This window comes from Arvicola amphibius, chromosome 1, assembly GCF_903992535.2.
Source record: "Arvicola amphibius chromosome 1, mArvAmp1.2, whole genome shotgun sequence".
NCBI classification, from domain to species: domain Eukaryota; kingdom Metazoa; phylum Chordata; class Mammalia; order Rodentia; family Cricetidae; genus Arvicola; species Arvicola amphibius.
In genome coordinates, this window is record NC_052047.1 from 22,594,493 (window position 1) to 22,610,581 (window position 16,089).

Genomic DNA, 16,089 nt, shown 5'->3' on the forward strand with positions numbered 1-16,089 from the left:
TTTAGCTCATCCTTGAAAGGGACAGAAAGCACCAGAGACCCCTTTTTGCAGTTTCCCCCCTTAATGAAAGCATGGGCTTATTTTGTTTTGTCCTCTGGTCAGACTCAAACCTAGTAGTGAAATAGCTTCACTAGGACACAGCTGGTACCTACTAAAGCCAGATTGTAAAATTAACTCCATCTGACTCCACATGAGCACTAAGTTATCCCCCGCCCCCAACACACAGTGAATGGGAGAGCCCAGTAAGGCATACTCAGGAAAAAGGTGGAAGAAATGTAAAATTACAAATGTGCATTTGCCACGGATGTTTTCTTAGAAGCAGCCTTCCATGTCATTTCCTCTTCTACTTTATATTACTTTCTGTTCTAACGGAAGTAGCAAAGCTTAGTGAGAAGCAAATACATTTGTGATGTGTCCAATAAAGGACTAAACCATATTGAGTTTCCCTCTGAATCCTTGATTCTAAATTGATATGATTACTTGGAGGATGATGGAACAATGGCTAGATTATAGGTTCTTCTTGGAAGCTAGAAACTAGTCACACTCACATTACTGGCAGCTTTTGGACTTTGAACAATGTCTCAGAATAAGAAAAAATTTAAATACTAAGAAAAACTAGGTTAAATTAATAAATATCCAGTAGAGTTAGAGGTCCATATTATTTATTTAATTCAAACACTTAAGTAGTTACTGGAAGGAATTTTGTCTTTTTAAAGATAAAGAAAATCTGAAATGTAAGCACACTTTTACTCACTAATCTAACTCAGACATCCACAGCCACTGGTTCTAATTATTGCTATTTTGGTGCCATATGCAAATGCACCTCTGGCTTCATCTCCTTTTATATTTTGTCATTCTGTTAGGTTTAGCTCTTAGGGTCTTCTCTAGAAAAGCTTGCTGGAAGACACCTATGCTGGGTGAGTAAACCATCAGCCGCTTTGCAGCAGATAACTAAGTTCTTAATCTGGGATCTGACAAGATAGCACAGCAGCTAAAGGTGTTGACTACAAAGTCTGATGAGATGAGCTTGATCCTTGGGATTCATAAAGTAGAAAGAAAAAGATGTTCTCAAAAGGTGACCTCCATGTGTGGGCAGCAGCATGTATTAAGATGCATACATATACACAATAATTAAAGGAATAATTTGATTGTGTTTCTAGTGCTTAATTTCTTTGATGAACTATCAACTTTGTTAGGGCACCTTGGCACCATTCGCCTAAACTCCCCAAGGACAAAATTTTATTTTATTTTTCTTCTTTCTTTCTCTTCTTGGTATTAAGGATAGAAGCCAGAATCTTCATTTAAGCAAGCCCTTTGGGAAACAAACATTTTCTTTTGTCTTTCTAAATTAAGCATTCCCAGTATTTATCTAAATATCTGGTATGTGATGCATTTTCAAGAAGGGGAAGATAGTAAAAATGGGACACCTCCCAAGCAAATAGTAGAATCTATGTGGGGACAACTTCCACACACATATGAAGCAACCAGAGAGGTGAGAGAGGCAGTTTAGAAGGAAGCGGTAGAAGAGATATTATCCATCAGCAGCTCTTGTTTTCAATAGTGTCAGGATTTCCATAGATGCTTTATAAATGTGGCATATAAACTTTAATTATAATCACTGATTAATCTTCCTAATCTCTGTAGATTATGTTATGTATAACAAACTAACAGAGAAATTCTTCATGTTAGAAAAGCTACAGCTAGTGACGATAAGGGAGGGAGGGAAGGAAGGGTAATTGTTATTCACCAATCTGTTCTGCAAAGCTAATATTTATATGTACTCTTTTTATTTAAAATCCTTCATTTAAATGAATAAGGCTTTATTGATAGACAAGGGCTTCTTGTAGTTTTTTCTGCTAGTGATAAACAGTAATGCTTTCTGAGGAGCCATTTGACCTAATTTGCTTTTCAATTATTCAGTAGACATTTACCTAATATCTACTATGTGTCTCAAAAGAAATTGAAAACTAGGATAGGTCTCAATATTTCTTAAGCTTTCAAAAATTAAAAATAGCTAATTTCAGTATAGTTAGTTGAGAAATATGAAATTACTTAATAAAATACTAAAAACCAGAGTATGTATATATTAAAATATGCATGAATTTAAACTTTACTTGCCAGAAATATTTAATTACATAAATGTATTCAATTACTTGAGAATAAAAAGTTGGAACTTTATTGCTAAAAGTATAATGCATTTTTATTTCTGTTAAAGAGACAAAACTAAAAATTATTTATTTATAATGACTTTTCCAACAATAATAATCATTATTTATGTTGTTTCAGAAGGATGTTAGCCGCATTCATATTGATGTTTAATGTGAAAATTGGGAAAGTCCTAAGATCTATAGACTGATTTAATAAAACGCTCTTGTGTAGGAGTTCTCCAAATTGCATATTTCCTCCTATAATTTAATAGAAACACTGCAAAAGACTGTAAGAATATATAATGTGTGTTTTATATTTTTGAAAGGAAGAAACAAAGAGCTAAGGAGGAAAACAGGATTGTGAGGGGAGACAAGCACCTCTGGTGGGTAATAGGTATGAAATTGTACGCCTCGGAAGAAACTCGATTTGTCAGAACACAAAGGAAAGATTCCTCAGAACACTCAAGGAGGAGGTACATTGTTTTATTGTTTTCTCCCTGACACAGTGGTCACTGTAACTTGGCTAAATAAAGGCAGTTCTACTGGAAGATGCCACAATTACAACATGGATTCAGGTCAGAATGGGTGGGAGCTGGAGGAGAAGGGAGAGAGAAGATCAAAAATGAGGTGTTGGTAAATGGTGAGGTTTAACCCTCTGAGTATTTGGGTCATTTCCTGGGGGAAAAAAAAATACCTGCTAAGGAGGAAAATCGGACTTTAAAAAAGGACGGAGATACTATAAAAGCCACAATGGAACTAGTGTGACAAGAACAGAGAAAGGTATTGATTCACCTGCCCCAAATTTCATTAGAAACAGGGAACCTGTGAACATAGACAAGAAAAGACAGAATGAGTTAAGAGGATTTAGTAAAGGTTAAATATAACTTTAGTGGAAGTTGAGAAAAATGAGTACACAGCTCCTGAAGCAGCAACTGTACTAGTTTACTGCAGTCATTGAATTCCCCCCACCATGGCATCTTAAAAAGCGAGTGATACTAGACTAATTAGGCTAAGATTTTATGTAAGATTATTGTTCAACTATAGCTATTCATTGAGTCCTATAATTCTGTTAAACATATTATAAGAAGTTCTGGGAATGAATTTCTGTGGCAGAGCACTGATCATGCCCAGAGCCTGATCGTCAGTTTTGTAAGCATTCCTTGGTTAGTTTACTTCCCTGAAGTAATACAATAGGCAAACCTGAATTTTAGTCTACATTACCTCTAACATGCTTCATTTTCATTAGTAATCTTTCTTATGTATTTCTGCTAACCATGAAAATTCTCTCTATATAAAAATCAGTATCGGGTACTATAAAGAGTTGATTCAATTGTTGCTCTTCTAGAAGAACTAATGTCATTTCTGTCTGTCACCTCAGCTTCAAAGCATCTAACATCTTCTTCTGACCTCCACAGGCACACTCACAAATGTAACATACACACACATGGACATAAGTAAATCTTTTGAGAAAGAAAAATCAACATTGCAGGACCAGCAAGACCACTTAATGAATCTAGCTGCCTGCTGCCACACCAGATGACCTGAGTTTAATCCCTGGGGTCCACATGGTGGAAGATGATCTTCACACATGCACACATGCACTGTTGTGAGTACATACACCACACACAAAAAAAAAATGAGTAAATAAATCTTAAAAAATTCAATGTTGCTTATGAATTACATACAGGGTTTCTGTGTTAGTTTTTGTCAATTTGACACGAGATAGAGAAGCTTCAGTTGACCAAATGCTTCCCTCAGATTTCGTAGGGATGTTTGTAGGACACTTTCTTGATTAATCATTGATGCGGGAAGGTCCGGGACCCCTATGGAGAATGCTGCTCATGGGCAGTTGGTCCTGGGTGATATAAGAAAGCAGGCTGGCCAGTCAGAGAATAAGCCAGTTAGTAGTAGTCCTCCATGGTTTCTTTAGTTCCTGGCTCCAGGTTACTGCCCTCAATTCCTGTCCTGACTTCCCTTCATTATGGACTCTAAGCCACAAAAAATGATATAAATACATTCGTCTCTAAGTTGCTTTTAATCATGGTCTTCATCACATAAACGGAAAACTAACTAACATCATTAATGTGTCCAGTTTTTGAGATTTTTTAGCTACAAAGTTTACTGTGTTCATCACTTAATAGCGATACGACCTGATAAATGCATTAGTAGGTGACCGACAATTATGTGAATGTCACTGAGTAAACGTGAAGAAATCCGCGTAGAAAAGCCTATGATGCCCCTGTACACTACAGACTATATATCTTAGACTACACACATGTAGTGTGTACTAAGTAAGGTTTGTAGATGTAGTAAAATGGTACTTGTTTATTACAATATATATAACCACACCAAAGGTACAGTAAAAGGACAAGTGAGATTTTGCCGCTCCATTGTAGCATTAAAGGACCACAGCCATAAATGTATTCGTGAAATTCCATGAAGCAACACAGATGTAGATTCCACACTACTTTGCTTGTTGTCTTTGTGTGTGTGTGTGTGTTGAAATGGCACTTGTGAATATGCATATATGAATATGTATATGTAGGGTATAAGTAGACAGGTGTGTACATTTGTGTGCATATCAGAGGACAACACTGGTTCTTGTTCCTCTGGTGCCATCTTCTTTTTTTGACAGGTTGCCTTCTTAGTCCAGAACTTTCTTCTAAGTCTAGACACAAGAATTCCAGGGATCTGCCTACCTCCATGTGCCTGGCCAGCAATGGGTGGCAGGCAGATTGAACTCAGGCCCTCAGGTTTAGAAGTCAAGCATTCTACAGACTGGGCTATCCTCACAGCTCTCAGTTCACGGTCTTAAAATTAGGATGGCACTGGTACTATCCATTCGTTTAGCTTATGTCATTACAGAAATTGTTTGTTTAATGTTGAATGAAAATTTCAAACAATGAACAATAAATTTCATTTCCCCAACATTAAATCTCAGTAAATTTCAGTTTTGATACAAACAAGCCCCCCAAAAAAGATAAGAGAAAAAACTTCTTAATTCACTATAGAGAAGAAGCTCATTAAAAGTTACAGACTAGTTTATATTCTAGAGTTTTATGAAGCATTTGAAAAAACAAGCTTGTAGTAGTTCATGACTTCTAGGAATGCAAACTGTTTAAGAAATAGTTAAGAGGTTAGAAAGACAGGATTGGATCTGGGAAACACCTGGTTGCACTACCTGGTAGTTACGGAATATTACTGAGTAGAAAGAAATGAGTATCAAATAACTTTTTGGGAAAAAAAAAAACAACCAAAAATCTATGAGGCTAAATATCACAGCTCCTTGAGAGTAGGTATGGGAAGCAGATACTGCCTTAGTTCTGAACTTCTCTAGTCCCATTCCATGCAGGGCATGTATCTAACATGCTGAGCAAAAGGTTCCTTTGCAGTAAAATGGTGATGTTCATAATTCCTAGGAAGATGGCTGTGAGAGTCAATATGTTAATGTATGTAAACCTTTAACCCATGGGATTAATGGCATAATATGGCATCAGTAAATCTTAGTAAGCACTGGGAAAAACATGCACTTCATGTTTTAGAAAAAGAGTTGGTTATTGATCTAGATTAGGGTTTATTAATATATCCTAGAAGGTCTATGGGGGAAAATAGAACAATTTCATTCTTATATGCCTGAGAAGTCAGATACTTTTAAAGTAATCAGAATATATTATAAATCTATGATGTCTTAATCTCATTGTCCTGTTAAAGAATTGCCAACAGGCTTTGACGCATGGGCTGGTTCATGATTTAGACACTTTTCTTGAAAGAAGGGTTCATGTATCTTAGGCTGGTCCTAAACTTGCAATATACTTAATAATCAATCACCTTGAACTTCATATTTTCCTGTTTCCATCTGCTTGGTGGTTGCATATCATATATAGATCAACGTGCATGTTTTATGATAACCTAGGGAACTCATGGCTTAGTGCATTCTCGACAAGCAGTCAATGAACTAAGCAGTGTCCCAGACCCCGTTTCTGCCTTAAGTGATTTTTTTCTAAAATTATATTAAGTTTATTAAATGCATTTCAGCTCTGTATAATTTTTTGATGTCTGCACCTGAGCTTGTTTTTCTCTGCATAATTCTTTAAAACAAATATATTAAGATAATTTAAACACAATTCAGATATACAAAACAAATTCATATAGTTTAAAGTAGATAGCAGGTATGCCCAGCTTTGTAATTCTTTATTAGGAAAACAACCAGATTAATAACATACTGAGAAATACTTCAAGACATTCAGAAAATTTTATGATTATCAGAAACTCCAAATATAGATATATAAAAATCATGTTTTCCATCATTGAAAATTTCTTAGAGAAAAGACATGTTTAAAAGCACATCTTTTTATGCAAAAAGTGTGAGCAACTTCTTATTTATATTGAAGTGATTTCTGCAAAGGACATTTCAGAATGAATCTGGCAGAATCTTTTTGAGTTGTGATCCTCAAACAGAGCTGATGACATACAGGAGACTGAAGAGACAGCTGTGAACTGTTTCTTTTTTTTTTAAGAAAGAAATATCCATAATCTGACAATTTATCTCTGCTTTCATGTTTCAAAATATGAAAATTAGAATATTAATGTAGGTTTTTGAGAACTATTTTAGAAATGAAGTCTTGTCTATTGCACATTTTTTCAGAAAATGCCTTTCTAGAAATGCATTTGGCATATTTCACAAAGATCTCATTATGCATACAACGTAGAACTGTCTCAGTTCAAAGATGATGCATGCATTTCTTAAAATATCATTGGTCAACAAAAAATGGTCAGTGGCGGCTTTATACTTTTTACAGAGGCCACTGTAGAGACAATAATATCTAAAACACAACTGAGAGTTCAAATGACTCTATATACTTAAAGCAGTTTTCAGAACAAAATATATAAGTACATGAAATGCACTGATTTCTCACTATTCAGTCATGCTATCATGACTCAAAATGAAATTTTATCTTGCTTCATTATTATTTTTAAATTATAATTCCTTTCTTGTTAGCCAAAATTCTCTCTATTTTTGAAGTGTGCGCACTTGCAGCTCATGAGTCATGTGCTGTTTCTTGAAATAAACATGGATGAGCAAGCTCAGAGCTGTCTCTTGGCACAGGAAACCTGCTGATCCCCAGACATTTTTCTCCTTCTGAGACATCAAAGGAAGTTGGAACCTGGGATTTGTTTATGATCCCAGGTGTTCTCTATCTCTGGGATGAGCTGAATATCTAATATGAGACTATAGGATTTCCTGTGTGATTTTCACTACAAAATCCTATGAATAATTAACTAGTAAGAAAAAAAAATCTTTTGTGATGGTGAATCTTCCTTTGGGATAAGAACTCAGAAAATGCTCCATTTTAGATTATTTCATTCTTCATTAATCCTGATGAAAAAAAAATACATTCCTCCTCTATATCATGGCTGATCTAAAGGCTGCAGACATATTTCCAGGAGTGTATAAAACACACTCTGTTCTTAATTCATGGCCTTCTGTGACTCTCCAGACTATACCCTGTGAATGGATATGCATCAGATTTTCAAAAGGTTGACAGTATGTACATAAATCTTATATATAATTACTTTAATCACACTGAAAGAAATCAGTTTTGAGGTTATTATGCACATAAGTATATAAAATTCACTATCAATTTCAATTTCCTGAAACTTGGAGAGAATCAGCATGGACATACTACCCCCTCTTTGATTATCTATGCATTGTGTGTTCTTGCTTTAAAAGCATTGCAAATACAGGTATTCATTACCGAAATAGCATCAAAATTAGATGCTCTATTGATATATGATGTGGAAGAAGTCTAAGACCTATAAATCCCACATCTGTTGCCTTCTTCATATTGATGTGATTATTTTACGCCCTCCCAGAGAATGACAGTACATGCAAATTAAAAGGTAATTACTATATTTTTTAAAAAGTATAGAAATATACATACTATAAGGGACACATTCATACTGCACTTCAAGGTATTTATAAGTTCCTGGACATGGGTCTGGAAAAACATCAGGACCTGCCACCACAGCACACTGGGTTCTGTTATTGCATCTGAAATCAAAAGAAATAAAGAAATAGTAAATTTATGCAAGCTTAAATCATCATGAACACCAACATTGACATCATTTTACTTTCAGTTACATAGACCTGGACCTGGGGGGAGTTGGGAGGACCTTGGACTTAACATAGTGTAGGGAACCCTGATGGCTCTTTGGCCTGGAAAGGGAGGGAGTGAGGGTATGGGTGGAGGGGAGGGAAGGGAAGGGGGAGGAGGGGAGGAGGGGAGAAGATGGAAATTTTTAATAAAAAATGAGGAAGAAAAACAAAAAGAAAAAAGAAAAAAATGAAAATAAATATTCTTCAATAAAGAAAAAACAAAAAAATATTTTTGATGACTTAGGACTTCAGGTCTATTAATGGAGTACATTCAGTGTGCTTTAAGAATTAAAACATAAACATTTATTTGTGCATTTTGTTTATAGTAACTTACATTTGCTCAAACAGGACATAATTCTAAGGCAGCAGTTAAATATTGCTGAAGCAGTGCAAAGTCATGCAGAGGACATGGGCAATGTGAATACTGGAGAAGATTATTTAAGAGGAAAGACCCACTACCATTTTAAAACTATATTTAGCAACATATAACAAAATATTTCTTAGACAGTTATACAACAAATGCCATGAATGTGATAAAATTTATTTTAAATGAGTTAGACATTATACATAAAACCCTCTTCTATCCTTAAGAATTTAGTAAAAACTTAGTATTTGAGGGTCAATGGATTGGTTCAGCTGGTTAAGTTGTTTGATGTCAATCAAGCCTCATAAATTGATTTTGATACTTCACATTCATCAGCTAGAGGGAGAAAATCCATTTCTGCAATACCTTGGCATATGCACCCACACATATGTAAGCATATACACATAGATAAATGCAAAATAAACTAAACACTTAAATATAGAAATACATTTATTTGGTATATTTGGCATTAACCACATAAGTAAAGGCATTAAAAAGAATAGATTCTCCATGTTTCTTTTATTCCACCTAATATTGAAAACAACTCACAGATTAGATGATATTTAAGTCAGTATTATGTATTTCAAAAGAGTAGCTTTATATTTCTGAGGGAATGAAAGCACACTATTACAACAGAAATGCAAACTTGGGCACTTGCACAGTAAATGGATTAAACTGATTTTGGCTGATTTATCCTTGAGGTAAAAAATACATATAATTAAATTCAATTTCCTCTATAAAAAAGAGAGTCTAGCTCACAATGGCCTCAATACTGTACCTTTTAGTCAGAAACTTCCCAAGTTCAGTAATTTATCCATTACTAAACTATGGTTAATAGGTTTACAAACCCATAATATTGGCATGTATGGGATGGCCACATTGACTATTCTGCTTTAAGTTCTTGCTTACTTATTTCAGATATGGAAGAAAACTTTAGCCCTAATTTCGGGATAGGTTTTCCTATCACCTTCTTAAAGGTTTCATTCCCTGATGCAATCACACTTCAAAGACTCCCAGGACCTGGACACATACAGGAAAATGCAAGTACAGGATTCAGCTTGATTTAGAGTTAACATGTGTCTACTTGAAGCTACTAGTTCTCAGACTTATGAGGATTTTATTTAGTCCCAAATTAAGATGGAGTGATTATCTTGAATGGCTCAAGCTGAAAATACATTTTATGTTATGGAGCAGAGATTAATTCAAGTAAAAAAGATCATATTCATCCTAGAACTTAACCCAAAGAGTTTACTAATCCTAATGCTCTCCCCTCTAGAGATGACACTTGTTCTCTTGACCAGGTTCCTGTATCTTAATATTAAGGTAAATGTGACTGTTTAAGGTAAATGTACTGCTTCATCAGCTACAAGCTCATCATAGATGTGCATGAGGATACAAAGGTAACTAAAATTGTAAGTGAAGGCTGTTTAACCTGTAAATGAACATCAAAAAACAAACCAAAAAGCTAAACAAAATTCCCAAGTATATGACAAGTCTTTCCTCACATGAAAACTACTTTCTTTTACATATTCTAGGATGAATCCAAGATTTTTAGAAGAAATCCTTTCTTCTGATAATCTAAACTTAGAAATGTTCACATATATCCTGTATTGCCTTACTTTTAGTTGATCTCATTTTACTAGTTTAATCAACAAATGAAGTGTATACATTTAGGATATACAGTTATATTTTAATGTCTATAGAAGTCATAAAATTATTCCCCCATATATCAAGCTTATTAATATATGATCATCTAACAGAGACACATGTTTCTTTCATGGAAGAAATAGTGGTCTATTCTCATTGCAAACTTCAGAAGAAGCTACCTAAGGCCATCATTCTGCAACTTCATCTCCAGCATGCCTGCATCCTGTGTTTCTAAAACTTTACATCCTTGATCAGCATGTGTCTCTAACTACGACACCTCAGACATAGGAACCTCCATTCTATGCTCTGTTTCGTTCAGATTCATATTCATAGAGCCATGGAATTGGGCTTTAAAATGAACAAATTCACATACATTGCTTAGAAAAGAATTTTAGTCCTGTAATGATGTACCAAGTGTAACAGTGACTTCTAAGTTACAATCTTTCCACCACTGAAATCTATAATAGTGGCTGGCTAGAAGTATGAATTTTTCAATTGAAAATAGATGGAACTGAATCTGCTTTACTTTATTACCATCTACATATGGCCACATTTGGAAGCTGAATCTCCTTCACTTGTAAGGATGAGCCAAACAAATTGAAGTGTCTGCTTGAATTCATTATCTCCAAGTGCAGTGCATAGTGATTCCACTATTTTCTAAATGTGAAGGGGTAATCATTCACAGAAACACCTTTATTATATAGAATGCTAATATATAATTTCTATTATCCTCCTATATCATATGACATGCTAATTTATTCCATATGTCTGTCCTATATTATATAGTATGTTGATACATTTCATATAATACTTTTGAACTACATGGTATGCAAACAATACACTCAGAAAATCTGTACAAAAAAGCATGTCAATATTGATTATATATGCCTATATTTTTCTTCAGTGGCTAGCATGGCCATTTTCCAATGTGTTACTTGAGAAAGACATAACAGGTAAATATATTTTCTTGAATTACTTGTGTTATCTTATTGTTTTGTTCCTAATTCATAGCAATCTGAATATTTCATGAAAGCAATAAAAATATTGCTTTATTCTCTGAGTTAAATGTCCTCTGTGGCATGCCTGGTCTAAGATGAAGGGTGTCATAGAGTCATCAATTTGGTGTTTCCAAACTAAGCTTTATATACGAGAAACCAAAGAGATACAGAATAGTGCCTTGAGAATAAAAAAAGAAATTTCATTTGTATTGTATATTTAGAGAATTGTTAAAACTTGTAAAAGAAAATTCATATTACCATGAGAAATTTTTCTTTAACTTCTACATAATGGTGTTTAATAAATAGCTAAAACAATTTAAACAGAAAATGACTAAGAGTGGGGGGGGGGTGTGCATGCGCATGTGCATGAGCAAACGAGCATCATGTATATACTTGGTGGGCAGTGGTGGTGCACATCTTTAATCCCAGCACTTGGAAGGCAGAGACAGGTGGATTTCTGTGAGATCGAAGCCAACCTGTTCTACAGAGCAATGTCCAGGATGGGCTCCAAAGCTACAGAGAAACCCCGTCTCAAAAACCAAACCAAACCAAACCAAACCAACCAACCAACCAAACAAACAAAAAAACTGAAGGGGAATGGAGAGATGGCTCTGCAGTTAAGATCACTTGGGTTTGCTTTGTAGCACCTATGTTGGGTCATTCACAACTGCTTTTAACTCTACATTCAGGATCTGATGCTTCTAGATTCCTAAGGCACCTGAATTTATAAGCACATATCCTCCCCAAATTTCGATACTCTAAAATAACTGATAAAAAAAATAACCTCTAAGCATAAGGTAAAGCTTCTTTATTTTGCTTATGTCCATACACGTTTCCTTTTCTGCCTTGATCAGAGAAGCTTCCTTTTGCAGCGAGCAGCTGAGACAGCAGAAACTCACGGCTGCTAGAGAAGTGCTGAGAGTAAGACACGACTGAACACTTAGTCTAAACAAGACATACGTATCACCTCTTAAGTGTCGGGAAACATAGAGAAGATGGGGAAGAAAGAGCATAAAAACAGAGTGATGACGAGAATGGCTGGGAAACTCTATCTTCATGTCATGACACAAGTAATCATGAATTAACAGCCCCTGCCATTGTCTGCACTGGGTGTGCTCAGACAGAGCATTTTAAAAGCCAGTCATGAATAAGAGAGAGGCTCATCGGACCCTACTTCTCCCTGCTGAACCACTGACCATTGATTTAAGCACCTTCAGTTGTAAAGCCACTGGGCAGCTTACCATGCTCCGACAGATAGTTTTACACCCTTGCACGTATGGTCCTATAGGATATACTTCATACTTCTTATTAACCAAGATGATAAGCTAATAATATCAAAATAAAAAACACTCTTCTATGCCTCATTTTAATTAGAAGGAAATATTTATCATAAGGCACTAAGCAGACTACCTTCCTCAGAATAGTCACACAAAAGGTGATGACTAGGTCCTGTTTACATAACCATTTCTAAAATAAATACAGCTGTCAACAACAGCCAGAGACTACAGAGGTAAATATTCTCACTAAGATCCATAGCTTACCAGAAACTGATCAGATGAGGGTCTGATAGCCAGGAAGATGAGGTTATTTGGGATTCCCCTCTGTATGCTATGAATATGTTTTATTACCATTGGTTAATTAGAAAAAAAGCTGCTTTGGCCCATGGCATGGCAGAATATAGCCAGGCTGGAAAAGATTTAGAGAGAAATAAGGCGGAGTCAGGGACATGCCATGTAACTATCAAAGGAGTAACATGCCAGCACTGGTTAACTACAGCCTAGTGGCAATAAACAAATTAATAGAAATGGGTTAATTTAAGATATAGCTAGGAATATGTGTAAGTCATTGGCCAAGCAGTACTGTAATTAATATATTTTCTGGGAGATTATTAGGTTCTGCATGGCTGGGGAACCAACACAATTCTCCAATTACAATGAGGTGAGTAGAGAATGGGCTTGCAGCAGGCAAACATCAATATCTGAATTATGCTCTCAAGTTTCTTCCTCCACCTGTGGCCACTGTTTCATGTTCAGAAGAAACCACGTTTAAAGTTTTTAAAAGCTGATTATTTTTCCTCAATTGAGTACCTCATGTTTTGATAGAAGTTAATTCTTTAAAATTTGTACTAAAATTGCTATATTGCCACTTTTATAAGTGCTGTTCTTTATAAGATTCCTCTATAGTGTTTAAAATATATTTTCTTTGCACATAAAGATGCACATATATTTACTTCAATACAAAATTTCATTATAAAATGTACAGGTGCTTGTCACCTAAGGAATCTGGTACAATATCAATCTAAAAGCATATGTCCAGAAAACCACTGCTTATCACTTCAAAGTGTCTCATGTCTCCTACTGGAAATGTTTCACACTTGTTTCCTTAAATATGTATCTATGTTCTACATTTAAGAGATGCTAAGGAAAGTGGGACAAGAATACTGGATTAAAGACAATATGTGAATAACAATTATTTAGAAATACATCAAAGGCAAAATGGAAAACTACTAGAATTTTGTTTCTTTTTCAGTATTTTTTTTCATACTATTTATGTATGTTTTTACATCATTTCTACTCTCTCCTCTCTTAATCTTCCTTTGGCTTTCCCACTCTTTCTCAAATTCATGATTTCTTATTTGTTTTCACATATACACATACACAAACATATGCACAAACATGCACACACACACACACATATCTTGCTGTGTCCATTTAACATTGTCTGTATGTATATTTTTATGCATCTTGGGACTGCATAAGCTACCAGGATTTTGTCCCTTGAAAAGACTGATTCTCCCATTCTCAACAGTCTTTAAGGACCTCCAGCTCTTCCTCTGGAGTAGAAGAACCTTGCGAGATCTGTCCTGTCCTATCTGGCAGGTCTACTGGTGGTACTCTTGTTCAGGTCTTAGAGAGACAAGCATGTTTTTGAGACTTCATAGCTTCAGTTTCTCTATCATAAATGGAAGGTACTATGTCAACAGACATCATGGTCCTCTTGCTATTAGATTTCCACCTGTCTTCCAGGGTGTTCCCTAATTCTTAGGCATGGGGGTTGTGCTGCTTATGTGTCAAGTCACTTTGGACATCACTTAGTCAGTTGTCGTCGGCATCTGCATTGTAACCAGTTACAGATTTCTGAAATGTTTCCTTCCAGTTTCAAAAGGAAATGTCTTTAAAAAGGAGTAAGACTTCTCTCATGTATGTATATTAGGATAAGTATTTAGAGAGCACTTAGAAATTATGCTGGTTTAACAAAGTGGCAGTAATAGGTTCTCTGCTAGTTCTAGGATTTCACCACCTACAGCTAATAATAGTTTATAGTTTATAGTTTTATAGGACCAGTGATACATTTCCTCATATTGAGCAGGCTGAAAGTCCTGCTAGTCCAATTAGACAACTCTATGTTGCTCCCAAGATATAAGCGTCTCTGCAGTACCCTTAGGAATATCTTGCCATTCCAGTCCTTGTTGTGGTTTGTAGGTTTTACATCTAGGTAGAAATATTGATTGCTTTTTTTCCCTTGCAGCTTGAATAATTCCTCCCCATACTATGTGAGCTAATACTCAGTGTGGAGGCTTCCAAATCAGTGCTGTCATGATTCCTCCAAATCCTGTGTCTAAAGTATGGGGAGTGTTAAGCAATAGGGTCTTACCTTTAAATACTGGAAGGCAACCAAGAGCAATGGAAAATCCTATATAATTATTTTGTTTTTTACTAACTGTTTCTCGTTTATTTTTTAACTGTGTGTGGGTGTTTTCCTGTGGAAGAGGTTCAGGTACCTTCTGCTTTTACTTGAGACAGGGTTTCTCGTTGACCTGGACCTTACATCCTGGAAGAGCATACCTAGCCCATGAACTTCCAGACCTATCTCAGAAGCACTATGACTGGGATGACACAAGAATTCCATGTCTGACTTTTTACAAAGGTCCCAGGGATCCAAACTCAGATTCTCACACTTATAAGACTTGTATTGACTGAGCCATCTCTCCAGCCCTAATATTCCTTGGCTTGTAGAATGTTTCATTAAAAGCAGCAAAATTTCAAAACTTTCATATAACTAGCAACCAAATATTACAAGTAAATAATAAAAATTAAAGCTATACAGTATATTCTACTTAAATTAATGTCAAGTAAATGATAAAAAGCATAAAATGACTGACCTAAAATTAAATCTGATAAGTGTTAAATTAAGAATTCTATTTTAAATAACTTTATAGGTACTTAAATGAATCATTCTGCATGCATTCAGATTTTGACTCCTGGACATGGGTTACAGGTAAAAATGTTATAAAGCAGAAAACAGCCACATAATTTTAAAAAGTTCACTTTCCTATCTTCTACTGGACCATCACGTCAGTAAATCTTGTTCCTTAAGAGTCTTAATTAAAATTCTCTGAGTTAACTTAAGTAATAAAAAGTCATCATATACAGAAAGAAGTTACACTGCAACTTAAAAACATCCCCATTTTAAACAAATGTAATATTTCTAGCTTTACAGAAGACCTCCTGACAGAAAGATAATGGGAGGAAATGTCTGCTCCTTATTTGAAGTTGAGAAAATGAAGTATAAGTAGGTATAGTCAAAGAAAGTATGATTGCTCTCTATATGCTTTTCATTTAGAAAAGAGATTGAGTCATAAGATATTCTCAAAATGTAACATCTGTGTAAACTATTACAATTGTGCTTTGCCTTCCTGCATTGAAGGTAACAAGCAGCACATTATAGGAAAAGGTGACACGTTGCCATTACAAGATATTGCGTTCCAGCTTCTAC

At 35.2% G+C, this 16,089-nt stretch overlaps 1 protein-coding gene across 1 annotated transcript in view; it reads right to left on the reverse strand.

Annotated features, from left to right (window-relative positions):
* The window catches only part of Adgrl3 (adhesion G protein-coupled receptor L3), a 457,067-nt gene that overhangs the window by 305,342 nt on the left and 135,636 nt on the right, over positions 1-16,089 (reverse strand). Inside the window, exon 4 of the mRNA XM_038331368.1 lies at positions 8,090-8,199. Within this exon, the coding sequence (XP_038187296.1) occupies positions 8,090-8,199 (110 nt within the window). The remainder of the gene's footprint in view (positions 1-8,089; positions 8,200-16,089) is intronic.